Consider the following 27,752-nt stretch of genomic DNA (forward strand, 5'->3'; position numbering starts at 1 on the left):
ACATCTTGTTTCTCTGAACTTGAGGAATTAACATACATTTTTTTCTATATTAAAAAACAACCTTTATAGTAATAGTAATTTCTTTGAATTATCTAAGCTCTTACCTCATATTTCTTATCCCTGCACTTGTTCTTTGAGACCCGGCCTAGACGTACTAAATCAGAAGCCTGGGAATGGGGCCCCAGAAATCTGTCTTTTAATAAGCCCCTCTGGGTTCTCTCTTACAAGCTAAGGCCTGAGAAGCACCGGATTGCATACGTAAGGGGCAGCAAAAGAAGGTGAAAAGTGAAGAATGACTATAAAGATTTGATGTGGGCATCTAGGTGGATGCTGGGACCATTTTTGGAGAAAAGGAATACTGGGGAAAAGCTGATTTAAGAGACACCAATACTTTATTCTTTGGTTTATTTTTATTTTTATTTTAAAATACTTAATTGGGGCCCCAGGGTGGCTAGGTGGTAGGTTAAGCTTCTGCCTTGGGCTCAGGTCCTGGTCCCAGGGTCCTGGGATCGAGTCCCACCTTCAGCTCCCTGCTCGGCAGGGAGTCTGCTTCTTCTCCCTCTGCACCTCTCTTCCCACCTCTCATGCTCTCTTTCTCTCTCTTGCTCTTTCTCAAATAAATAAATAAAACCTAAAAAAATTGAAATAAAATACTTAACTGTAGTATAACATATACAATAAGATAGCCGATCTTATTATCTTAACGTTTTTTTTAAGATTTTATTTTCTAGGATTCTCTCCAGCCAGCATGGGGCTCAAATTTATAACCCCCAAATCAAGAGTCGCATGCGCCACTGACTGAGCCAGCCAGGCTCCCTCACCTTAACTTTTCAAAAAATATTTATTTATTTTTAATTCCAGTATGTATCGACATATTTTTTAAGTTTTTTGTCTGGCAAAACCGAAACCCTATACCTACTAAACAACTCCCCAGGTTTTCCCCTCCATCAGGTCCCCGACCACTACCCTTCTACTCTATGTCTCACGGATGTGACTACTCCAGCTACTTGATCGTGTTAACCGGTTGGGCTGCTATCACAAAATATCATAGACTGGGTGGCTTCAACAACAGACATTTACTTGTCCCAACTTTGGAGGCCGGGAAACCCAGGATCAGGGTGCTGGTTCCCGGTGACAGCTCTTCTCCCGTCTTTCAGACAGCCACCTGCTTGCTGTGTCCCCACACGGTGTAGGGAAAGGGGACACTGGTGTCTCTTCCTCTTCTTTCTCCTCAGGGCACCAGAGCTATGAGATTAGGGTCTTACCCTTAATGACTTCATTTAACCTTTTTCACTTCCTCACAGTGTCCATCACCAAATACAGTCACCTTGGGGGTTGAGGTTTCAACACAGGGATCTGCGAGGGTTACAGTTCACCCAAGAGCAGTCATATAACGAGAATAATATGGCATCTGTCCCTTTTGTGAGTGGCTTCTTTTGCTTAGCGTAACGTAGGGTTTAATCTTCGATGAGTTGGGTTTGAAGCAACTATTTCACCCCATCCAGGTGAGATGTCAGTGTGGCGGATGGCAAGAGGACATGCCAGTCGGTCATTTGTGTGATTTTTGTGTCTATCTACAAAATGTCAAATCCAACACAAAAGTCTCCTGTCAAAGTAGCTTCCATTTCTCTATGCTCTGAGTTCCAAATGTGGGGAAAAGGTGAAAGCTGACTTCTTTGGAGCCCCAGCACTGGGGTTAAAGAGTCAAGAGTACTGGGCTTGGAAACAGAAGCTCTTGTCCAAATCTTGGCCTTCTCATGACCTAAATGACCGCAGATGATATGGTTACATTTCTTTGAGCAATGGTGGCTTTAAACCAGCATAGGGATAATTATCTCCTCCCTAAAGTATTGTTATAAAGATAAAATGAAATATTATATATATAAAATATATATATAATATAATATATATGAAAGCACCTGGCACATAGTATATGCAATACATATTTATTAAATATGAATTAGATGTTATATTAGATCACTACTATTTTGCTTGTCGCTTTTTGTTGTTGTTAATATAATACAGTTTTAAGTATTTTTTCTTGTGTTTTGCCATCACAGATTTATCTTGTTTCAATCTATATTAAGGAAATGTCAAAAAAAAAAAACAAGAAGGAAATGTCATGAGTGTACATAGATTGTGTCTACAATAACACCGTAACTACATAGTGTTAAGAATAAAATTATTATTTTATTAAGGAAAATTTTAAGAAAAATAAAATAGCTTAATAAAAAAAAACTTGATACTGGATTAAAAAATATGAAACGATACCCTATCATTTCTCATATATAATTATCTTTTACACAGCCTTACCCCATGTCTTTAGAAAGCTTTTTTTTGTGTGTGGGAAACCCAAGGGGCAATACTTTACAATATTTAATATTTGTATGACATTTTAAAAATATTATCTCTTAGTGAATTTAGTAAGCATGTTTAGATAAGAAAAATACAATTCCGTCACGTGAACTACCTTATAAAATCCCAAGAGGTTAATTTTTGAGAAGAGAGAAAAGCAAAAAAGTGTGAAAAGAACCTCCTTTAAAACAAAAGTTCACCCAAATACATTGAGAAAAAGTGCATTAGATAATCAGGAAAAGATTTAGTTTCTGAATATGAGCATTCCATGTCTTAGAAGGCAAATTTGGTGGAAAGACATTGCCAGAAATGTGTGTGTGTGTGTGTGTGTGTGTGTGTGTGTGTGCAAGCGTGCATGCGGACGGCTGTTATTTCAATAGTGATGGTAATTCATAGTCATAACAGTTAGGTTGTAAGTACTTCTGAAAGAGGACTAGGTGCTGAGTGCTCTGCGTGCATTATTTAATTTCCTCCTCTCAACCTCTTCATGTTGTACACACATTTCCTTATTACATTAGAGAAATTCAAGGCTTCAGGAAGTTAAGTCACTGCCTGAAGTCATCCTGCTGAAAAGGGACCTCCGTGCTTTGTAAGGGAGAATGCAAAATTGTCCATCTCACCCGCAGTCTATGTGTAGGTCGTGCTTCGATTGTTCTTCAGTGTTTATCTCGAGTGCCTACTTATCACAGTGTACTCTGTGATGTCAGTACGCACTTACCGATTTCCTCCAGGTACCTGCTAGGATATATAGTGTGCTTGAAAGCAGATTTTTCCCAGCACGGAATGAAGACAGAGAGACTTTCCAGGACAGTTATGACTCATGGAATTACCTGAAGTCAACCTCAAGCTTCCTGAGATCTTTACAACTCTGAATCCAGTCACTTTCAGGTCTACACCTCAGCCACACCAGATGGTGCTTGGTCTTCTCTCGCTGACCATCCCCTCCCATCACAAAACATGGATATGAATGCACTGACTTCATTGTGAGGGACTTTGAGCCCATTTTATTGTGCTGATCACCGTGGGATCAATGGAAGGGTGGAGAAAGTCTCTGACCTCAAGAAACAGGTAGGGGGGCAGAAAAACTACAAAGGAGAATTGAGTTAACACAATTAAGGATGTACATGTAAGACTTCTCGGTACCCTGTGACCAAAATAATGGTCCAAGGTCTGGTACAAAGAAACCTGACATGTGGAGATTGACTGGTGTTGGGGCGTGAGTCACGGATAGTGCCTGGGCATCCTGTGCCCGGTGCTGCCTGTGATAGATTGTGGCCACATGGCTCTGAGGAACTCACTCCAGCAAAGCCACATGGGGTCCTTCCTCCAGCCCTTGCTCGCTCTCGGCACCTACCTTGCTTGCGAAGGTAGAGTGTGATGATGGTACGCCATCCACATCCCCTGCCCTCCTGCCTTCTGTCTGCACTTTTCAGCTTTTTCTCCCTGTGCCCTCCTAAAATTAAATGAATTACCTCTAAAACACCTGAGAGCACCCACCTGATTTACACCCGCCCTGTAACCCAGGTCCCCAGGGGGACGGCAAATTTCTTCCTCCATCCACTGAATGAGGCTAAATCTCTGCAGAGTAACTCCAATTGTTTTTCTTGCTTCTGGGTTTACTTTTTTGGAAATGTCTGATTTTTTTTTTTTTGAAGGGGAGTCACTAAAACTTGTTTCATCGACAGTAGAGTGTGTTTAAATATTTCATTAAAAATATTTGCAGCCTGAGACAGTTAATGTTGAATTGAAAACCAGTTAGGTTTTTCAGTTAATTTTTTTTAATGCCTGGCAGCTGGAATACATCACCGAAATGCTGACGCCGTCTTATTTAAAATAGCATTGCCTGTGAGGCCAGGAGAAGCTATTTAAGACAAACCTCGAGAAGGCTGGTGAAATAATAGCCGAAGTTATGTTATGTCAGCCAATTCCTCAGCATGGAACAGCATGGTGAGGCCAGAGTTGTTATCCTTCACTGAGACATAAAATCTATATCTTGATCCTTTCGGTCATTAAAGGTCCTATAGGAATTGGACCCAGGGGGACTGTGTTCTCATCCAGTGTGTTGGCCAAAGGTCAACTGGGATGGTTCTGCTTTGCCTTTTCAATATATGCTCATGGTTTCATTTAGATAGAGCAGGTTTTGGAAGGGCCCTGGGTTTGTTATTCTATATATTGCTTGCATTGCATGAAGAAATAGGTTCAGCAACTGGAAGGACCCAAAGCAAACCTATGAGAGAAGCACCGGTGTGGTAGAGGGATCTATGGAGTCTCCTTGTGTGCCAATTTTTTTTTTTTTTTAGTAAGTCACCATTTTCTTAAACCAGAAGGTAATTTTAGTTGAATTGATTCAGCAGCAGCCTACCAGCTCTTCCTGTACAAAGGAGGAATCCCTTTCTTATTTCCATAGTTGAGTGGGAGGGAAGGGGGTTGACTAACTAGATGGAGGGTAGAGGTGGGTAGGGGAGGGGCCACCAATGTAAGGATCTAGTTAGAAATCCTGCCCACCATTCTGTTTGTCTTCCTTGGGTCCCTAGATGGTAACAAAGCTTTTAACAAAGGGTAGAGTTATGATCTAATATGATGTCTGATTGTAAATGGTAAACCCTTATGTAAATGTCTCCATGTAGAAAGTAAGGTGGTGTAGTTTGATGGTGCGTGTTTAGCGTATTTTGATAATAAGTTGATACTTGTCTAGAAAATACAGCACACACCAACCGTGTAAATAAGACCAGTCCTCGAGGAGATCATGCTTATGCAATGGGTGGGTTTCCAGTCTCCCTCACCCTGCCTGGGCTGTTCCCTCCCGGGCCCTCCTGGGTATCTGAGTGCCGACCTGAGTGACCCCTCTCCCAGCCGAGGACTTGTGTTATTTATTCTATCCATTCCCAAATCCGCCCATAAGAGAACAGGTTGGTCCCTAACAAGTGGTAGTTCCTTATATCTGTCGCCTCCCCAGTGGTACATGCATTTCCCATGGTCCTAAATGGACCTTCTTATATTAAATGGTTGTTGGTGATACAATTCTCAATTTTGTACCTAGACATTCTATACCAATGCTAGCCTCCCTGAAACTGGGAGAGATCTCGTACGTGGTTCGTTTCTTTCCTGCTATCCAACAAAAGCTATTTTAAAATTGATTTACTTACAATCTGGGAATCTTGGAATTGGGAACTCAGAGTATATAATATAAAGGGGATTTGAAAAATTTAACATCTATTTTTGGCAGATGATTCAATCACAGATTTAGAATTCAAAATAAATAAAAAAGAATTCAAAAGAAGTAAATAGGTAGACAATAAAAAGTCTTCCTCCTAAGCTGGTTTTTCTCGCCAGTGCATTTCTCCAGAGGCAAACACCATTTGTATGAAAACAGTTGTAGTTATGTTTTTTTTTTCTTTTTCTGGTTTGTTTTGTTTGTTTGTTTTTTTACCACAAATGACAACATATAGAATTTTACCACATATTATTTTTTTTCCTGCAAAAGTTATATCTTAGGGATTCTTTATCTCCAGTGCATAAGTTGCTTCATTGTTCTTTTTAAATACTGAATATTATTCCATTGTTTGGATGGGATATAATTTATTTAACCATCATAGGATTCGTAACAGTTTTTTTTTTTCTTTAGCCGTGGGAGGCACCACAGTTCCTACATCCTTCACAACTCAGCCCATAATCAAACTTGCCAAAGCATTTTATAAAGTAAAAATAAGAGACACATTATATATCTTTTATCCATCAAAGACATTTATAATTATTTTTTGTATGTGTGTGTGAAATGCCAGTTCATATTCATTGACTATTTTTTATTGGCTTTTCAGGCTTTTTGTTTTATGTGTTACAGAAACTAGCCATATTTCTAGGGAATTAATTATAACTATATTTTCCCAGGTTTTCAATTATCTTTAGGATAATTTTTGTCATGCAAGAAACATGGAGGAGAATTTTATGTCGTTGGGGTAATTAATGTTTTTTTTTTTTTTTTTATCATTCTCTGGGTGTGTTGTCATACTCAAAAATGTCTTTCCCACTCTAGGATTTAAAAATGATCTTCCATTGTTTCCTCCATATTTTATGATTTAGCTTTCTACCTTTAAGTGATGGATTCATCTGGAATGTATTGTGATACAAAATACCATAGGGTGGATACTATTTTATTATTTTAGTGGAGATTTTTATTTACACTCAACAGCTTGATTGAAATGTGAATTTTTTAAGGTTTTAAAATAACACACCTGTTTTTATTGTTACACAAAAGCCTTAAGTGGAGAAGGGAAAAAAAAAATAAAAAAAAGAAAAGAAAGAAATAGATTTTTTACTATGATGTGTCTATTGGTCAGGACCTTTTTTTTTAATATTTTATTTATTCATGAGAGACACAGATAGAGGCAGAGACACAGGCAGAGGGAGATGTGCACCCAAAGAGCCCGATATTGGACCAGATCCCAAGACCGCAGGGGTCACGACCTGAGCCAAAGGCAGATGCTCAACCCCTGAGCCACCCAGGGGTCCCTGGTCAGGAATCTTAAGTTAACCAGAGAAGAGGAAGGGGAAATGGAGTAGACATGGGGCTGGGGGAGGAGACACAAGTTAGAGTAAGAACAAGGGTAATTGTCTTCATTCTCTATTTTCACCGTTATAGAGCACTCTTTAAAGAACTCCTTACTGGACAAATACATTTTAAATATAATTTGAAGCATTTAAAACATGGAGTAATATTTCTCTATATTTGGTAACAAGATTAAAGTTTTAAAAATGAATAGAATGAGATGAGAATTAGACTGTTTGCACTTTGGCAATTCTACTTGTGTATATTAGAGGGAGAGCAGTGCTGCCCCATTTAAAGCTGAAAATACTTTGTTAATACTCTGTAAGTAGGCGATTAAACCTTTGCAGAAACCTTGAGATACTGGAGATTTTGAAAATCCCGTTTTATGGGGTTGAAAATTTCCATTAGAAAAAAAAAAAAAATAAACGATAAAAAAGCTGATTTCTCCCCAGATTCAATTTAATCTTTAATAAGATTTTTAAAAACGTTTACGATTTGAAAATATATTCTATGTATTAGAAACTCATTATCAGATGCTGGTGTTAAGGATAACTTAAGTAAGTTTCCAGTTTAAAATATGAAAGAGAGTCAGTAAGTATAACTTCCTGTTTCCTCTCAAAGATAAACTAAAGGAGATCTGTAATGGGTTGTGAGATCTGTAATGGCTCATGAGGAACGTGGATAGGTAGCAACGTGGGGAACTGTATAAATGCAATCACAGTAAGCGAGGAACTCATGGCCTACACACAGCAACTAAATAAACATTGAAGAAGTGCCACAGATGTGCAGTTGGCTTCAACCACATCCAGTGATTATAATGTGATTTTAAAAAAGGGAGTGGGGCCTGCGTGGCTCAGTCAGTTAAGAGTTTGACTCTTGGTTTCAGCTCAGCTCATGATCTCGAGCCTGAGTGGAGCTCTGTGCTCAGTGTGGAGTCTGCTTCAGATTTTCTATCCCTCTCCCTCCCTGCACACACACACACACACACACACACACACACACACACATGCTGTCTCATAAATAAATAAATTCTTTAAAAAAATTAAAAAAAAAAGACACCTACAATCCCAGAAAGAGCAAATTTAAGATCAAGACTATCACCTGCATTAATGTGATCTGTGTGCTGGGTATATCTGCATGGTAGAGAGGAAAGCGCATTGCATTTAGAATGAAAAAGATCTGGAATTGAATTCTAATTCTATTGATTTGGGACTTCAGTTTTCTAATGTGTTAAATGAAACTGTTTTGCTTGGAGAGCTCTCCATTGTGGACCGCTTCGATAAGCTGATCTATCGTATATAGACTCCTTCTCAGAAATAATGTTTTAAAATGCTTAAATTAAAACCTGCAGGATTACAAAGGAAACTACGGCAAACTCCAATTATCTAAGTATTAAAATGCATAAATTTGTATTTAATGGTACGTAAGCTTTTTTAAGTTAATCTATTAAACACCAAAATCCAACCAAATGTTTTACAACTGCCATCTTTTCAAATTAGTAATGCATTTTTTTACAACTGAAATGTGATATAAAAATGCCCGATTTTATCTGGTCAAAAAGTCCCAGATACTACTAATACTATTGGGTTTACTGCCTACTTGATATTCAAATGAAATATTAAATTTTAGTTAGCATCGAATAGAAATAAGGATGCATTTTTTTATTTTCTTTTTTCTTTTTCTTTTTCTTTTTTTTCTTGGTCCACCAAGTTTGTAGATCTCCTAAATTCTTTCTGTGGACCTCAGGATAATAACCTTGGTGCTTTCCCTGGGCTTTCAGATTTTTAGGTTGGGGTCTAGATTCAAAATGCAATCATTTCTCTATGATTCCTTAAATATTTCCATGTTCACATTCCCTGGGAGCAGGTTAATAAGTTCGAAAGTAAAAATGTAACACAATTTTGTGAAATTATTTCCAGCTGACCAAACAAACAAAAAAAATCCCCAGCTCGTCTCACCACTATTGATTACAGTTTAATTTTTTTACTGGTTCTGATGAAAATTTCTTAAAAAGGTGATCTAACATCTAAAAGTATCTGTATTAGTCACAGTTCTCCAGAGAAATATATATATATATATATATATATATATATATATATATATATTCTATTATATATATAATAGAATAATTTTATATAGAATACATATATTCTAGTAGAATATATAAAAGAGAATTATTACAAGGAGTTGGCTTGCAGGATTATGAGGATGAAGAAGTCCCCAAACCTGCAGTTGACAAGCTGGAGACCCCGAGAGCTATGGTACAAATTCCCGTCCCCCAAACAGCAGTCTTCACCCTCCAGAAGAAGTGAGTGGGCTTCTGTTGAGTCTAAAGACAAGACCCATGTCCCAGCTAATGTCAGACAGGAGGAGCTCCTTCTTACTGGGGAGGTCTGCCTTTTTGCTCTCATCAAGCCTGAAACGGAGTGAAGTAAGGCCCAGCCACATTAGGGAGAGTGATCTGCTTTAGTCAGTCTACCAGTGCAAGTGTGAACTTCATCTGAAAACACCCTCACAGACATACCCAGAATAACGTTTGACCAAACAGCAGACTACCTAGTGGCCCAATCCAACTGACGCGTAAAATTAATCATCTCAGTGCCTAAAAATGAGAAATCATTTTTAAAATACCCATAGGCATCATTTTCAGGATTGGAACATTACTGTGTCATGAAATTCAGGAAAACCAGGGGAGTAGGTTGCTTCTACACAACCAGAGTTACATAATATTATTGAAATGAAAAGAAAGTTAATTGATTTTATTACAACGTGTATGTATAGCACGTGGTACTTTTATTTTGAATCTCACACTTGCTATTTGAATAAGTAAATCACCCTAGATTTCCTAAGAATATTGAGTGAATACTTAAGTGTACAGGAGAAAGCAGAGCATGGAAGAGAGAGAATGTTTGAATTATTTATTTTAAGATTTTATTTATTTTTTCATGAGAGACAGAGAGAGAGAGAGAGGCAGAGACACAGGCAGAGGGAGAAGCAGGCCCCATGCAGGGAGCCCAATGCGGGACTTGATCCCAGGACCCCAGGATCATGACCTGAGCCAAAGGCAGATGCTCAACCGCTGAGCCCTCAGGTGCCTCGAAAAAGTTTGAATTATTAAACATATTTTGAAATATTTTAGAAACTTGTCAATATGCCTTGATATCGCTATTCAATTAAGGTAAACGCTGACTTAATTTCTTTATATTTCATTTTTGTGATCATTTACTATGAGATTGTGCCTTTTGCCCTAAAAGTCTACTTGCAACAAGCATACAGCTTTAGGAGGGACATGGTGCTTTCACTTGAGGTCTTCAGTAGACTTGTGGTAGGAAATTAAACAAGTGACATAACCACGGCGATTGCCTGAACTTGCTTATTTTATGAACTGTAATAAAAATGCTTGTTATCAAACATTAAGTATGGAGCATTTTGAACTCCTTGGACGAAATACCTAATTTGAATTTACTCAGCCTTGTAAATAAATTTAAAAGATTAATTGACCTGCACAAATTTGTTACCAACCTTCTCTCTCCCATGGTGGCTAACTTCTCGTAAAATGAAAGATATTAACATTTCTTTTTACTTCCCTCTCAGATTAAGTGTTCACGGGGGTTGGGTTAGATCAGTATCTCTTACCTGATGTAGATCAACTACAATCCACCAAGGCCTTGTGTGAGAAAACTGTTCACTTAAGATAGGATGCAGGCTTAGGATCACCAAAATTCTATGCATTTGGCCTAGATTTTAAAGTAATGAATAATGAAGAGATTGAGAGAATAGGGTTTCTATGCCAAGAGAGTTCCTCTCCTAAGGGAGATCCCTAGATGAAATGACTTGGGGGAAAATACGATCTGAAAATTGTTTTGTTTTGGTTTTGGGTTTTTTTTTTTAATCCTATTTTACTCTGCGAATAGCTAGAAACAAAACACTAAAGAACAAAATAAGCACAGGCCTGAGGGTACATGGTGGTTCCTCCTCTCATCACTGGTGAAATCACGGGGGAATAGTCAGTAGAGGATGAGGTGGTGGGAGACAGAGGCAGAGAAACAAAGTGAGGAGAAATGGTATGAGCTGGTGAGGTGAGTCCTCTACAGGGAAGGTCTGGGCTTATTAGGGAAGAGCAGGGGAAACGGCGTTGTCCCTAATCCTCGAATTTTGGATTGGCTTTCTTGAAGCTTTTACCCTTCATTTGTGCTTGATCCCTACAAGGAGGTTCCCCAGCTGAGCACTTCCAGCTACGGGCTCCAGCCATCCAGGCCACACAACGCTTGGCTTTCTTTCTGCATAGTCAATATTTAGGACCATCAATGTAGCTTAATAGATCCCGACCTTCAAAATACAATTTTAAAACCATTCTAAATAACGCTCATTCTGGTGCCATCTTCGTTGGCTTACAAAGGGAGTTTTTATAGGTCACAGAGGTAGCAATACAAACCTTTAAAGAAAAGGTAGATGCATTAACAAATGGGTGTAGTAAAGCAAGCCAGAATAGGGAAAAGTATGTGGAAGTATTTTAGGGACCCTCAAGGCTGGATATTGTCCTTTCGATTTGGCTGAAAAACAGAGAACACATAGGTAATGATGTAGCTAGAAGGAATCACAGAAATGGAAAATGTTAAAGCTATGCAATGGGATTAGCCACGACGAGGAGAGAGAGGCTAGGGTATCTGCAATGGCTTCAGAAAGAATGTCCTGGGCTGGTGAAAGGCGGAGACGAAACAAGAATTGCTTTGTGAAACCGGTAGAGCAAGCAAAGAACGCAAGAATTGATTGCAGTGTGGGTGTCGGTGACCAAGCTTGACCAAGGCATTCAAATTCAATTAGGAAAAAAATCTTGTCCGGGGCTGCACAAATACCTTCGAAGGTGCCGGCTCTCAAGAGCTGGATTTGTCAAAAGTACTTGGAACTTTGTACATGATACAATTGCTTTGCTTTTCATAATCCAGTACATAAGGGGAGCTCTAACTTGAGAAGATTGAGACTCTGTCTGAACTGTCCCAGGTCGATCTAAAACTTTCAAGAATCTTTGCCCCAGGAATATATCAGAAAGTGAAAGAGAATTAACCCTCTTTTCAGAAAATCAGGGTTTCCAAAGAAGCAAGTTGGTGGGCTTCACTATAAAAACTTTAGGTTTTTATCCTTACTCAAGATATTTGAAACCTTGCCTTATTTACAAACACTCACACAGGCTTTCCATTTTAGTTGATTTTAACTTTGTTGTGAAGATTTTTATATTAGGTCCTCAAAGAAAGTTGAGGAGATATTAAAACATTCTTGTATGTTGAAAAAAATCTAGCCCTGTAGTTGAAAAAAAGTTGGGACAATTCACTTTCTAACTATTGGACTACACATTTCCAAATCCTTTGATCATTTATATTTAAAAGTATTTTTGAAATTCTATCATGCCAAAGACACATGGGCGTGGAGGGGTGGCTGGATTCAATAACAAACATGTATTGAACACGTACTTCCTGCTTGATGTTAGATGTGATGTTCTCATTGCTAATGTCTTACTTTTCTCCTGATTATGGCTGAGAAGATTGATATTTTTTCCATAAGTGTCATACTTGAGACTTAAGAGAATATGCTTTTAAGAATAAATGGAGGGATCCCTGGGTGGCGCAGCGGTTTGGCACCTGCCTTTGGCCCAGGGCGCGATCCTGGAGACCCGGGATCGAATCCCACATCGGGCTCCCGGTGCATGGAGCCTGCTTCTCCCTCTGCCTGTGTCTCTGCCTCTCTCTCTCTCTATGACTATCATAAATAAATAAAAAAATAAAAATAAAAAAAAAAAGAATAAATGGAGACAAGAGACAATTCCTTGTGTGTTTTTTTTTCCTGTTTTTTTTTTTCTTGTGTGGTTTAAAAAAAAATCTAAAAAAAAATAAAAAATAAAAAATAAATTTAAAAAATTCTAAAAAGAATGGAATCCCCATTCTTCAATCACAAAGCCTTTTTTTTTTTAATTTACTGGAAAACAAAAAATAAATAAATAATTTTTTGAGGGATTCGGCATCATTTCAAAATCTTGCAAACTAAAGAGTCATTGCAGTTCATGATAAATCTATGATAAAAATCCCTTTGCAACACAACAAGCAAAGTTTGATTGGTCCAGTGCTAGGCGCTAGTTGCTGTTTGGCGGACATCAGAACCATTAGGGATGTGTCACGACATGGATTATTCCTGGGCTCTATCCCAGAAGGTTCCTGTTCCCATTCCAGAAGGAGTTAGGGGCGGTGGGGAGGGCCTAACCGTTTGTATCTCCAACAGGTTCCTGAATGACATGCACACAGCTGATAGATGGACCATATTTCGAGTAGCACTGATTTGGGGATGTCCCGAGGAGCATAGCGTACACTAACAGTTTAAATTATGTTTTTCAGAAAAGCCATTTCAACTGTTCCAGAAAAGCTAAGTGCCAAGAAAGCAACGTCAGTTCTGTGCAGATACCTGGTGATGCTGATTATTTCATCAACCATCTTGGAGTTCCCACTGTGGAGTTCACCTACGAGGACGTCAAAACGTTAGAGGTGATTATTCCTAAAAATGCAAAATACACACACAATATAGCTGACGTGCAGAATTTGATTTTATCCTGCCTATTTGTCTTTCTTACCAAGTAGGTCACTCTAGGAGGCTGCTTCATTTGGAGAGTTATTCTTGTTGTTCAGAGGCTTTGTAACCGTATTTGAAAACATCAGCTCTTTTCAATAGTGTTGAATTCAATTTAAAAAGATTTATACTGTCACTCACATTTTCACAGTGTGCTTCGCAACAAGAAATTTGCAGTAGTTGGATTAACATCAAAACATAATTGTAATCTTCAGTATTCACAGAAACAGATGACATGGGCAATAGATTCTCCTCTCCTTGCCCAAGGGAAAATGCATTTCACGTGCTGTATATTAATGTGAGTCTTGTGGATTAGCTGCCCAGGGTTTGTCAATAGTTTGCCTGCCTAAAAAGATACGACTTTTTTTTTTTTTTTTTTGATGAGGATAGGAGGGTTTTTTTTCGTTTTTGTTTTTGTTTTTTCCCCAAAGATTATCACTGAGGCCTGATTTACCTGAACTAAGTCTTTGTTCATCCATCTGTTGGACTTCGGATCTTTCTCAGGATTATGTCACAGGAAACTGTTTCTCTGTAGATCTAGAACTGTTGAAATAGTTTAACTTTGACAAGTTGTGCATGCTTCCTTGGGAGCTGTTCGAAAGCTGGGGTGGCCTGCTTGAGGTAATTATTATATTAACAATATAAACAGTGGCTGGAAAATAGGATAAAGCCTGCTTTGTTCTTCAACTATAGATGCTCCTGAAGAGCTGTGTTTAAATTACATTTTTAGAGATTCGACTGCGGATATGCGATCTCTTAATTTCTGATAGCTTTAGTGATATTTAACTTTCTGTTTCTTGGCAGCACTCTCACACTCATCCCTGAGTTCCTCTGTAAACAGCTAATGGTCACTAACGACATAAATTCTTGGAGGGAGAAACACTGGGTACATCCTATTGTAATGAGGTGAACTCTTGGGTAATAGAAAAGATGTCATTAGAATTTATCTGTTTTATTTTTAATTATTTTTTCACCTGCCATTATTGCGTAAAAATGGAATACGTGTGTAGAGGTAGCTTATCTCTTACCGAGCTCACTATGTACACTTTAATGAAATCAACGTATTAAGACTTATTTTTAATTCTCCTGCTTGATATCTTAGTATTGCTTCATCATCCTCCCATCTCAGCGCACCCAGCTCCTGTCATGTTAATGTGTAGAATGGTAGCTTTTATTCCATCCTTATCTCCTTCATCTTGGTTGAGCTTTAAGCCATGAATTTAGACAGTATGGTGCAGCCCTAGGAATAGGCCTATACGTAAATCTTGACTCTGATAACTTACGAGACAATGAGCTAACCGCTTTCAGCCTTGTTTTGCAGATGAGGAAACTTGGTATGTTTAAGGAACTACTGCATAGAGCCCTGGTGACGATTCGGTGAGACTGCCTGGAAGGGGCTTAGCTAATATCGAGCACACAGTCCTCCATCAACATAGCTATCGTTACAAGTATTATTATCTGATTGTAGGTTCGACATATTAGCAGAAGGATCCCCAAACTTTTTAGACAAGCATGCATTCATGGAAAGGAGGAGCTTGTTAATTATTAGGGGAAACAAGCTGGTAAGGCTGAAGAGGGGGATCTAATGAGGATCAGCTGGAGGATCTGCTATGTCAGTAGAAATATTTGGAAACAGATCACAGTCAGGGTTAAGAAGGTACTGTCATCACTGAAACTCCTGTGGCTAAAGTCTATTTACTAGAACTGGCTTAGTCTGCAAGAACTGATCATTTTTTGTTTCAGAACATACCTCAAATGTCCCCAATCTATACCCCAAATGTCCACATCCCATCAGCAATTTTTTTTATTATATTCATCCTAAAAAAGCAATCAAAAGAGAATCCCCCAAGCTATATAACAAATGACTTTGTTTATTAGGCTTAGTGTGGAAAATTATTTTAATGTACCTGTCCCCTGCAAAACATAAGTGATTGAGATAATTTTGTGCGGTGAATTCTTCCAAGAACAGATAATAACCTTTGCTTTTTGCATTAACCTCCAATAAATGTTTGTATATGTTGAGAGGAATTATAAACATTGATAGGCTTTATCCATTGTATAAAAAATATTCATCGTATGTCAATTAGTAAAGCAGATGAGGAAATTAGCACTTTTTTCATGAATTTGCAATTAGATTTAAAGCCATTATTTGTACATATAGTTGCATACTATATATACTTTGTGCACAATTTATAAAATATCTACCACCTATTGATTCTTGATGTGCTAAATATTTTTATTTCATCTTACTTAGTATTTATAATATCTTTATGAGTCAGCTATTATTAACTTTTTTTTTTTTTTTCCCTGAGGCTGCAATGAAGTTTATAATCAAGTAGCTTATCCAAGGTCATTACACTAATAAGAAACCAAGATAGAAGTTGGCTTTGGATCTCTTTAACAGTGAGCGCATGTCCTCACTATTACACTAAAGGTGGCAAGCTGGAAGCCCAAGGGCAAAATCCAATTCACAGATACATTCTGTTTACCCCGAACTTTGGTGAAAAATTGGATATCTGAAAACATTTCCCCCCATGGAAGCAATTGGCTGAATTATGAATTAACAGCGTTCCATATTCTTTATTAAGGAGTCTTCCATGTTGTTTGTCCCAGAGTGCAGTTAGGAAGAATATTTCTTCAGCGCCTGTTGCTATCACAAATTGGGAAATGAAACAATCAGCCTAAGAGGCCACATGTTTCCCCAGATTTGTGTTGCCTGCATTACCCGCCTGGCCCTGTAGGAACTGGGTGCTTTATCATGGCACTCATTTTGAGTAAAAGAGCCAAAGTGGACAATCCTATAGTCCTCTTCACTTTATAAATGTTGCATGTTCTAAATGAGCTAATTTTATAATATTTCTCATGTTTTAGAGGAGATTATCTATTTAAATTTTATTTGGGTGACTATAATGCTAACTTCAGTACTTTTTGCCTTTTTTTTTTGTCCAGCAGATTGATTATGGATCCATTATAGTCAGTTTCAACAAGTGATTGATAATAGGAAAAAGAAAAACTGTAGGAAAAGAAACTAGTACCACAGACACCACTTTTATTGGACACATGGGGTATTATTCTAAAATCATTTTTGATGAAATATGACATTTTATCATATCCATCAATATTTCATGCATCCATATTCCCACCAATGCTCTTTCCCTATAGTTTCTCTGGGTGCTTGTATATTGAATATGCTTGAAGCATATTTCATTCTTAGTTTTTCTTGATGTCTATACTCTAATTTTCCAATAATTAAATTTCACAAATACAAAGCAATGTATGGATTTGCCAAATGCTAGAATTATTCCTTCTCATAAAATATCACCCTGTTAATTGAAATGTCTCTGGTTGTTAAGTTTCATTTAAATAAGGTTTTCAATTTGTAAACATTGTTGCACCTGTTCAGAGAAGCATTCTGTGCAGATTAAATACAATGCAGAAATTGCTGAAAAGGAAATGAAAAGACAGATGCTTTCTGATTAAGAGTGCAATATTTATGACAGGCTGGTGGTCCGATGCACATTTCTTCTGTCACTTAACAGCTGTTTCACATAATTTTTGTTCCAGATCAGTATATTTACTCTCCATAGGGCATGTCAGAGGGTCTGGCTTTCTTAGTATATCAAAAGATCAATCCATGCCCTAGTAAGCTTTCTATCACAAATTGAAGCTCTGGTTCCTCACGCTGTTTAACCTTATATTTTTTGCTCTTCTGCTTGAAACATTCTATTTTAAACCCAATTTACCTCTATAATGGAGCATTTAACATTTAAATGATAATGAGATAAAGAGGTGTAATAGCCTTTATATAGCCAAATTTTTTGCATAATTATTTCAATATCATTTAGTAACCCAGCAACTGAAAACCAAGTAGCATAGGTGTTTTGAAACTCTTATTCTTTTTAAGTTAGATGGCTTCGATACCAATTGTGGATCTTAAGTTGATATACAACAGCCTAAGTATTTGGGTGTATGTATGCACATGTGAACTTTAACCTTAAGGTAATTTCATCACATAAAAATAATTAATCAGTGCAGGTACTGTACAGATGCAGCACTACCATACACACGCACACATTTCAGAGCAAAGCAACTCATGGTTTACATCTTGTTTTATTCTACTACGTCGAAGAATAATGTATTTTACTTAGTGATAGTTCTTCCATTACATTTTCTCTTTGGAACTTAGGCACTGACACTGTTGTGTTAACAGATAATGACAGTTCAAAAGTCAATTAAAAGCTCTAGACTTAAGGAGGGGGCACCTGGGTGGCTCAAACGGCCCACTGACTCTTGATTAGGGCTCAGGTCGTGATCCTAGGGTTATGAGGGCTCTAACTCTGCTCAAGATCCCCTCTCGCCCTCGGCCCCTTCTACCACCTTTCTATCTCTTTCTCAAAAAACAAAGAACAAAAAAAAAACAAAAAAAAACAAGTTCTTGACTTAAAGAACCAAAGGTGTGCAGAGGTGTATACCTATGCGTAGGACGTGCTGATACTTTGCCTTATCTGCTAGAATCTATTTTATACTGATTCTTATAAAACTTACATAATGCCACTTAAAAATGAGATTTTTACCTTACTACTTCAAAATGCCAATTGGAAATGGAGTAGAGAGGTATTCTTTAGACTTCTCTCTAGTCCATTACTTTTCTTTGTAATTTATTTGAGGAAACATACTTTCAGTATCAATAAAATCATATGATATCATTATTTTCAGGTCAGACTTATTTCATTTAGGACAGAGCTTCTTAAACATTTGTCCTAAAAACCCATATACCCTCTAAAAATATTGAGGACTACAAAGAAAAGGGCTTTTGCGTATGTGGTTCATATGTGCTACTATTTCCTACATCATGAATTTAAACTTTGAAAATCTCTCTATATATACATATATATGTCTATTTCATTTAAAATCAATAATAAACCTGATATCAATTAATATAAATGACTTATTTTATGAAAGAGAATTATATTTCGCAAGACAAGAAAATAGAGAAGAGTGCATTATTTTACATTTTTTTGCAAATCTCTTTATTGTGACTTAATATGGGATAACTGGATTCTCATATGTGTTTCTACACTTTAATCTGTTGTTTTATGTTGTTTTGGTTGAAATGTATGAAGAAAATCTGGTCTGAAAGTCTTTTCACGTAATGGCAAATATTTTTCTTTGATACTACACCGAGACTTGACAAGTATTCATTTTCTAAAGGTTAGTTTCAATGTGGAATCTAAAACCATATTGATGAGCTTTTTGTAACCTGTACACTTAGGAATGGAGAGAGAAAATGAAAACGTGAAGGTTTGTAATGTCATTATTATCAGGAAAATAGTGTTGATCTCAGGGACCTTTGAGAGTCTCCGACACACATGGAGAAATGCTGATTTGAGGAAGTGGCCTCCATTAAACCAGCTTACCTCATCCTTTATGTCTGACGAGGTGTTCAACATTTCTCTTTTTTAAGAATCTGAACTGTGATTCTATATAAACCTGTGTGTGTATTTTCTGGGCATCTTTGGGTATTGCCATCCCATTCACCTGACAAACAGCGTGAAGTAGGGAATATAACACTCTCATAAACTGTGACTCTACAAAGAATTCCACTTCTGAGAAACCTTCTTTTAGAAGAGAAGGTTAAACCCCAATCAACAAATCAACAGTTATAGAGCAGACTTGAAAAGCTTTGATTGTACAGTATATGAAATGCCTGTCACAGAGGGAGTGCTATTAAAGTTGCTGTATGCTTCCAGGAGCCTGAGGAGTAAACACAAGAAATTGAAATATGAGACAGATATTGAAAAAACAAAGAATGAAGGAACTCTTAAGACTCAAATGGATAATTCAAAAGATCTACTTCAAATTGCCTAATATTTAGAAATGGCTGCAAGGAGGACAGATTTCCCCTAGCAGTTGTCCTTGCTTGGAATTCTAAGTAGGAACATTTATTCCTAGTGCCTATCACCATTAAATCAAAATATATTATATACATACTGTATTTTAACTCAAATGCTATTTTCAAGGATAGTCTTGTGATCATCCCTGTTATGGGGAAATTTGTTTTATTATGAAGTCTTTGATGATTTTGGTAATAATACTTACAGGTGGATTTAATGACAGATCAACGCTGTTGTAAGTTTGGCAACATTTAAGTTAAGAATACGGGGTGACTTCAAGGTGATTTATTCAGGTATTTGTTAATTCAAACTCATTCACTTATTTAGCCAGCAGTTATTAAGTACTTGCTGTAATCCAGTGCTATGTTAGAAATTCAGAGATGAATAAAATCTGCTCTCCTTCTCTTAAAGTGGTCACAGCCTAGATTAGGACTCAGACATGTAAGTAATCAAGTGAAGAAAGTATAATAGAAGTTATCTTAATTGACTTCCCTTTTTTTAATTTTAATTTTTTTCCTCTTAACTGACTTCCACTTAACTTGTGGGTGATTCATTGATGATTTTCATTCCTTTAGAACACAAAGATTAATGCCCAAGCCTCCTTGAAGCTCATCACAGTAGATCCTTTCTGAATTTTTGCACACTTGTGTTTTCTCAGGTTACGTAGTATGCATGTCCAGATTTAGCTGTATTCTCAGATCTATATATGCCCTTTGCATTTGTTATAAATAACAGGGTAAATGAATTGCTACATAAACTTGTGAGTCATGAATATGAAAAAAAATGACTTCTAAGAAACCTATAATGATAATGCATTAAAAGATGAATTACTAATAAAAAAACTGGAATGCTGTGGAGCAGGCAAGTCTTGGGGAAATTATAGTCATCTAGATGCATTCTGTATTCAGTTTACTTCACTAACATCTTTAATAATTCCACTTTAAATTAAAAAAGGCAGCTTGAAATGTAGATAATGGTTAGGACAAGAAAGAAATGCCAAAAAAAAGAAAGAAAGAAATGAGAGCTCTTTATTCAATAGGTCGATGTTTAGAGAAAAGGTCTTGGCTTTTCATCAAAATATTGGCCAATAAACATGAACTCAGTAGTTATAAATTAACATATAATACTTTAGAGATGTAGGTTTTTTGTTTGTTTGTTTTACTGATTATTTAATTGAACCAACTTGTAAATAATTAACCTGGCAGTCAGTCGGACAGATCCTATTGGCTAGGATGGCTTCTACTATAGAGTGAAGTGAAAGAGCCAGGGTAGTATCAGGAAAAATTATATTTAACACAAATAATATCTGTGGTAGACATTGTTTTTTTCTAAGACCTTTAAACATGTTAATTCATTTAATTTAATTCTTATAACTAGTACTTATGAGGAAGGTAGTAGTATTTTCAGTTTCATTAAGGATGAAACCGAGGCACCAAGTTGTCAAGTAGCTTGGCCAACATCACATATCTACTAAGCGGGAGAATAAGATTCAAACCAACACTGTAGGGCCAGATATCTGGACTTTTTCCCGGTCTTAAACCGTTTCTCGAGGTTTTCTACATAAAGTGAACTAGTTCTAAAATGCTTTCCACTTCCCACCACATCCATAGTGCAGTGTAGGACCACAGTCTGTGGTATTTCTTACTATTCCTACTTTCCTATGCAAAGGTTCTGAACATTTCAGCTTTGACAGTTCTTGAAGTTAAGCAATATCTACAAGTGGGTAATACTTCTTAACTCAATTTAAAATGAGCCCGTAACTTAGATATGATGACAAACTGGTATGATGATCACTTATGGTGATTTATATAGTCCTGTCCCAAACAAAGAGAGTTTATACTTTTATTTCCAAGTTAATGTTGGAAGATGAGGACAAGAACAAGTTTGTCTCTTCTAACTTCATAGAAAATGACATATTTCTTCCAGTTAAAATGTTTTGACATCTAAAACCATTTTGGGGAGAGGCGCCTGGCTGGATCAGTAGATTAAGCAGCCAACCCTTGGTTTCTGCTCAGGTCATGATCTCATGGTTGTGAGATTGTGATTGTGAGACGGAGCCCAATGTAGGGCTCCCCACTCACTAGGGAGTCTGTTTCTCTCTCACTCTCTCCCTCTGCCCCTCTGTGCACTCATATATGCTCTCTCGTTCTCTTTCTCTCTCTCTCTCTCAAATAAATAAATCTTTAAAAAAATTAAAACCATTTTGGGGATTAAGTTAGATGACTTAAGTTAATGAGAAATTAAAATGTTAACAGAAGCTTTGGTACCCACATGCTCTTACTATAAACTCCAGAAGGCAGCAGCATATCTAGATTTCATACAGATGTAGATGATGACTATGGCCATGATTGAATTTCCTTGTCCGTTCCCTAATCACCACAACTCCATACAATTTTATTTGCATCTGGAATTGCAGGTTTTTAACATCTGTTTCACGGTTTATAATGCTTCACACAGAAGCTTATAGTTTTGTGTGCTTTTTAATAAGCAAATATTTCTATAAAAACCACAAAGAAAAACACAACAGTGGCCTTTGAAGTCTCATAAATGCTAGAAAGAAATGGATTGAAGCCAAGGCCACTTGGCTTTTAAAGATCACTATTGCTTCCTCATGAAAGTTCTGGCTTTTATCTTAGTCCCAAGAGAGCTGCAGTCATTGTCGGTCTCTCATGAGGCCCTGTCCCTGTGATTTGACAGGAATGGAGAGGATTCTGAAAGATAACAAACTATTTATCAGTATTTTAATTTCCACAGTCTCTTGTCAATAACATTAGCATTGAAATTATTTCGACCATTTTTCTCTTATTAGTGAAGAATGTTGTAAGTCTAAACAGTGTAGTGCTTATGTAGTACTGATAAATGGGCAAAAGTAGGAAAAAAATAAAACTAACTTTACACACAAGTCATTTTTAGATTTTTAGTACGTTGTTGCTTTATTTGTACTCACTGATGATTCTTATCAGAGCATTAGAAATGTCATACATACTCTATGTTTAGAGACAATTTCTAATTTATCATTGAAGTATATATATATATATATATGGGAATAAGCATGTATTATTATTGCTGGGAATTATGGTTAGAAATACTAAAATCAGATTAGGACATGGCAAAATGTTGAGGTTGAATCCAAAGCCCTTCTTTTGTGTACTGGCCACAGGTGCAGGTGGGAATGGAAGCTCCATTGGCTGTCACTGGTTGGCAGACTTCCACCACTTGTAATTTTGGACAATTTAAGTGGCCAAAGTAGGATCAGAGGCTTCTTTGGTGGAAGGATGATCATATGTGTGATGCCTACATAGATGTACCTGGTCCAGAATTTCTCTGGTGGAGTGACTGGAGAACAAACAAACAGACAAACCAAACCAAACAAAGTGCTTATAGATTCATTGGCTTTTAGAACAACACTGACCGTTGAACCTAAGTAGCTTAATTCATTCCTCTGTAGGAAATAGAAACTTGGAATCAGGGACTAGAACACCACCAACAGCAAAAACAATAAATTAAGTCCAGACTTACTTATTCCTCCTCCCAGCCCAGTGTGTGCATCTATAACTGTTCTCTGCTAAACTCCTATTCTGTATGTCATATTCTTTTTCACACTTAAATTTCTTCTCTCTCCCCTCTCTGGTCTGGTTTCTTGTACCGTTTCCTGCACATAAGGTCATACTCCTCATGTCCTTTTTCTCCCCTTGACTTTTCTGGATGGTTTTCTGCTCCCACTCCCTTTTCTCCCATTTGCTTTGCTTTGCTTTGTTTTGTTGTTGTTGTTGACTCTGAAATTTAGTCTATCTCAAGTGACTTAATGTGTTTAATTTGATCACAGGTGAAGGTATAGCCCAATTTTCTCATAACATTTTAGGGTACAAGGCAGTGGTACAAATGGGGGCCGTTATGTGTACATACTGCTTAAATATTATAAATCAAACTAAAAAAAAACTTAAACTATACTCTTTCCTCCTGATCTGAGAAACACCTGTTTAAAATTATTGAGAAGGCTGGGCAGCCTGGGTGGCTCAGCGGTTTAGCGCCGCCTTTGGCCCAGGGCATGATCCTGGAGACCCGGGATTGAGTCCCATGTCGGGCTCCCTGCATGGAGCCTGCTTCTCCCTCTGCCTGTGTCTCTGCCTCTCTCTCTCTCTCTCTCTCTTTCTGTGTGTGTGTGTGTGTGTGTGTGTCTTCTCTGTGTCTCTCATGAATAAATAAAATAAACATAATAAATAAATAAATAAATAAATAAATAAATAAATAAATAAATAAAATATTGGGAAGGCAGCTTTGAACGTAATGTCCACGGACTTATGAGAAACTTGTGCCAAAATGTGGTGACAGAGAAATACCTGGCCCTCCGCTCCTGACCTTTGATCCTTGACCCACCATTTTTTTTTCTCTCCACTCTCGATTCTGTCCCACACTATGAGGGGTCTTGTATACCCGTGTGTGTACACAGTCTGCACTTGTAAGCATAGTCCCTAGCACCTATAAGTGGCTGCCTCTCACCCACTTCCTGGGCCTAGGCTTGCATACCAGAGGGACAGTCTTCCCCAAAAGACCTGGGGAAGAAGGCTGGCCAGGCCAGTCACTGGAAGCAGATGTAAGGCCATTTGAACTGGGAACTCTGAGATTCTAGAATCAAGGTCACTAGAGCTTAATCTCAAAAGGGAGTCATGGACTCTGAGTCGACACATCTCTCAGAGTTGATTTAAGATCAAGAGATCATAGAAATAAAAAGTGACTAAACTCTAGATACTGAACTCTTGGTATGCCAAACTGCTGATGGTCCTGGTGTAGGAAAGTAAATATCCTTGAAGAAACCTGCTCAAATGCCTTTAGTGCGTTATTTAAGATTTGTTGCTGAGAAAACTGGAGACCTGAACCAATCGTTACAGGGTCATGGGCAGTATTAGCTGGGTGTCATCCTAACCTAGGTTCTGAAAGGTGTGTCTGTCTAATGGTTGTGACCCTGAAGCCATGAGGTACTTAATATAGCAGATCTCTTCCGGGAGAGGTTGAAAATGTGTTTTAAAATTTCAAGCTTAATGAAATATAAAAAGAAGTAAGAAGTTGTCAACATGAAAAATATTCAGTTAAACAGACCCAGTCTGGGACATGTGTTCTAAAGCAAGAGTTCATTTTAGTAAACTTTATAAGCAAAGAAATGCATAATGGAACCTTGAACAAACTCTGGGAAAATTTCAAGTGCTATGTTCTCTGCCATCTACTCCATTTTGAAGATTATGATCATATTCAACTATGAAAAGTTTATAAAATTCTGTGTTTTATGAGCCCAAATGGTGTGTATATGCATACCAAAATATTTTGAGCAAAGAAACATCTTTGGGTAATTTTTGACAGAGGAACAGTAGAATTTCTGTGTTTGAATCCTAATGAGAAAACTCTAAATTCCAAACTGAAACACAAGTCAGAAAACCAGAAAGTAGGGAATGCTGGTTAAGAATTTAGTCAGCATTTAATTTTCTTATAGTCTGTTGGTAGCCATAGTCTTTTCGAATATATCTTGTAAAGAGAGCCCTGCTATGTGGCATAATATAAATACTGTACTAGAAAGCAAAAATCATTCTACTCTTTGAGATATAGCTATCGGTAATTTTACAATCATTAAATAAATGTATGAATGAATGAATAGATGGATGGATCCATTTTTAAATTACTATTTTGATCGTAATGACTATGTTCTTACAAACCTTAATCTCTCTCCCTCCTCTTCCTGACTTCCTTAATCAAATTTTATTTTATTTTTTTCTTAATCAAATTTTAATCATGCTCTGTGTATATTGTTGCTATTTATTTATTTAAGATGATATTAACATAGTTTTTAGATTGTTTTAAAAGATAATAACCCATAATATAATTGCATCATAACTTGATGTAACTATGCACTTATTATTCAATGAGTTTCCCTGCATTGTTTTGTCATCATAGGTAATTTGCAGACTTGATATTTGTTCCTCTCTTGAGTTCCTCTGAAATAAATTCCTAGATATGAAGTTTGGGTCAAAGTATGAATATTTTAAGCCCTTCAAGATGTTGAAAAAATATCTTCCTGAATAGTGGTGTATTTTAAAAACTTTATGGCAAAGTATTGGATTGCTGCTCTATAATCTCACTCTTGCCAACAGTGTTCATTAGAAAGAAAGTGGGTATCCTGTTCTATTAATTGATTTTCCCTTATATTAACTTATTCAATATTAATTTACTAACTTATTAAAATATTTTGTTAAGGATATTCAGTGTAGAGTCTGTCTTTGGGAATGAATATATCAGCAGAGACCAGGATAATTAAATATCTTTCCAAATATAAAAATAGAAATAATATGACTAAGATATGAACTGAAAGATCCACCCAGAAAAATTATAAATTTTTAATTAATTTAATAATCAGGACCAGGATGACGTTCATAAGGGATTCTATGCTCAAGTTTATCAAGGCATGGAACCTGAAGCCTGAACCTCAAGCAGCTTTAAAGTATTTGAAGTATTGAAGCTGGAAAATAGAAAATGTGTGACAACTAGCTTGATAGGTGTCAGAGATTGCCTTATGAAAGGTCCAGTACATTGTTCAAAACTCCTACAAGAAAACAGTATATAGAATTTCTTCAACAAGGTCATAGCAGATCCTAAGAGGATAGGACAGAGGGGAAAATGAAAAGAATTGGAGTTAAAAGTATACATAAATCAGGTTTTAATGATTCCAAGGTCATAATTTTAAAATTATAGATACTCACTTTTAGTCCTGAACCAAGGTAGGCATGTGTGTTTAGAGGTGGGGAGATTGTTAAGAGACCCAGGGCATGATTAATGTCTCTGTATCATGGCCATGGCACCCCTTCAAAATAGCTGGTGCTACTACTACACTGTGATTAACCTGTAAGGCACCAAAAAAATAGACTTGTACCTCATTGTACTCTATCATTTTCTAATGTCATTTTTCAGGAGATGCCATAGGAAAAATGACCCTTCATCATGGGTGGGTGGGTGGATGGGGGGTTAGTGTAGAAGTGGAGAGTATGTAGTCCTGAATCTTAAGATACTCCTATCTCTATTTTATCGTGGATTTTGTATTTTCATATATAATATAAAGCATTGTTCTAAAAATGAAGAATGGAATTTAGCTTATTTTAAACAAAACATTTAACTCTGATGCTAAAAGAAATACCAGACTCATAGGCCTAAAAGTCTCCCAAAAGCATATATATTCTAGAGAGAAGAAACAATGGAAAGGAACCAATGTATTATGGTAACATGAAAGAAATGTAATCTTTCTCTTCCTTAAAGATATTAATCATCACCATCAATTAAGTTTAATTGAGCACAAACTATGTACAGAACAGTATGCTTTGCATTAAGAACAAATAAAGCTATGATACAATCCATGGCGCTCAAGGGATTTATAATCTCTTTAGAGCATCCAGGCATGAGCATAAACAAATGCACGGCAATAAAAGGAAGCCAAGGCTCAGTGCCAAGTGATTTCTCTAAACATAAGGTGTCTGAGCCATAGCACACGGAGTGATTCATTTAAAATTTTAATTATTTTTATTTTCTTAGAATTCACACATATACTTAAGACTTTTTTTTTTTTTTTTAACATTGCCTTAGATTCTTGAGCACTTCACAACATACAGATACATCCACCATAAATAATGTAAATCTCAAGAGTACTATGGGGGGAAAATAAAACTGAGACCATACCTGTGAGACAAATCAGAGGGAGAGAAATTTCATCAGAGAACGGCAGGTCTTCCAAGTCTACAAATTCCGTGCCTCTCCAGAGGTCAAAGAGATCGATTAGCACCATGATGGCTTCTATGGTAATGTTTAGAGTCCATTTCTGGAATCAGCCATGGATTGGCTACTGGCGGAATTCCTTTAGAACGGTATCTGTGTATCACAATGTCCTCTTAACTCAGAATCTAGACATGTGATGACATCACTTACCCAGAACATAAGCTCATCCACCCAAGCTCTAATTCTTGAAACTATTGTTGACTGTTTTCTTCTTAATCCCCTCACCAATTCCTCTAACTCCTATTTTTGCCAGTCACTCTATTGCTGAGTTCAATATATTTTTTCTTATAATGCATCTCGTTGCTGTCGTTGAATCTTTAGCGGCGGTGGCCTAATTCTGACCATTCCTTATGCCCTCACATCTGGACTTTAAAATATTCAGTAGACTTTTCAGGTACCACTTTTGTCTTGCAAAATGTTTAGAGACCAAAGGTGAGGGTGAAGGTTGGGACTAAAAGTTCTAACCCTCTGATTATATGATGGGTCCTCCTGGGACCCAACCCCCACCTTGGGTGGGGTCCAAACCTCACTTTCAT

General features: G+C 37.0%; 1 protein-coding gene and 2 long non-coding RNA genes across 9 annotated transcripts in view; 1 reads left to right on the forward strand and 2 right to left on the reverse strand.

The window, feature by feature from the left end:
* The window catches only part of LOC144302732 (uncharacterized), a 46,107-nt gene extending 18,413 nt beyond the window's left edge, over positions 1–27,694 (reverse strand). For both annotated transcript variants that reach the window (XR_013369759.1, XR_013369760.1), the window contains exon 1: positions 27,116–27,694. This is a non-coding gene — a long non-coding RNA (uncharacterized LOC144302732). The remainder of the gene's footprint in view (positions 1–27,115) is intronic.
* The window catches only part of NAALADL2 (N-acetylated alpha-linked acidic dipeptidase like 2), a 1,263,364-nt gene that overhangs the window by 1,060,782 nt on the left and 174,830 nt on the right, over positions 1–27,752 (forward strand). For all 6 annotated transcript variants that reach the window (XM_077880384.1, XM_077880385.1, XM_077880381.1 and 3 more), the window contains one exon: positions 13,285–13,431. In XM_077880384.1, coding sequence (XP_077736510.1) covers positions 13,285–13,431 — 147 coding nt within the window. The remainder of the gene's footprint in view (positions 1–13,284; positions 13,432–27,752) is intronic.
* LOC144302735 (uncharacterized) lies at positions 22,314–27,089 on the reverse strand. The gene is made up of 2 exons (XR_013369764.1): positions 26,154–27,089; positions 22,314–26,045 (listed from the first exon to the last, which is right to left on the reverse strand). It is a non-coding gene; the product is annotated as an uncharacterized LOC144302735 (long non-coding RNA).

The sequence above is a fragment of the Canis aureus genome, chromosome 31 (genome assembly GCF_053574225.1).
Source record: "Canis aureus isolate CA01 chromosome 31, VMU_Caureus_v.1.0, whole genome shotgun sequence".
Taxonomy (NCBI): Eukaryota; Metazoa; Chordata; class Mammalia; order Carnivora; family Canidae; genus Canis; species Canis aureus.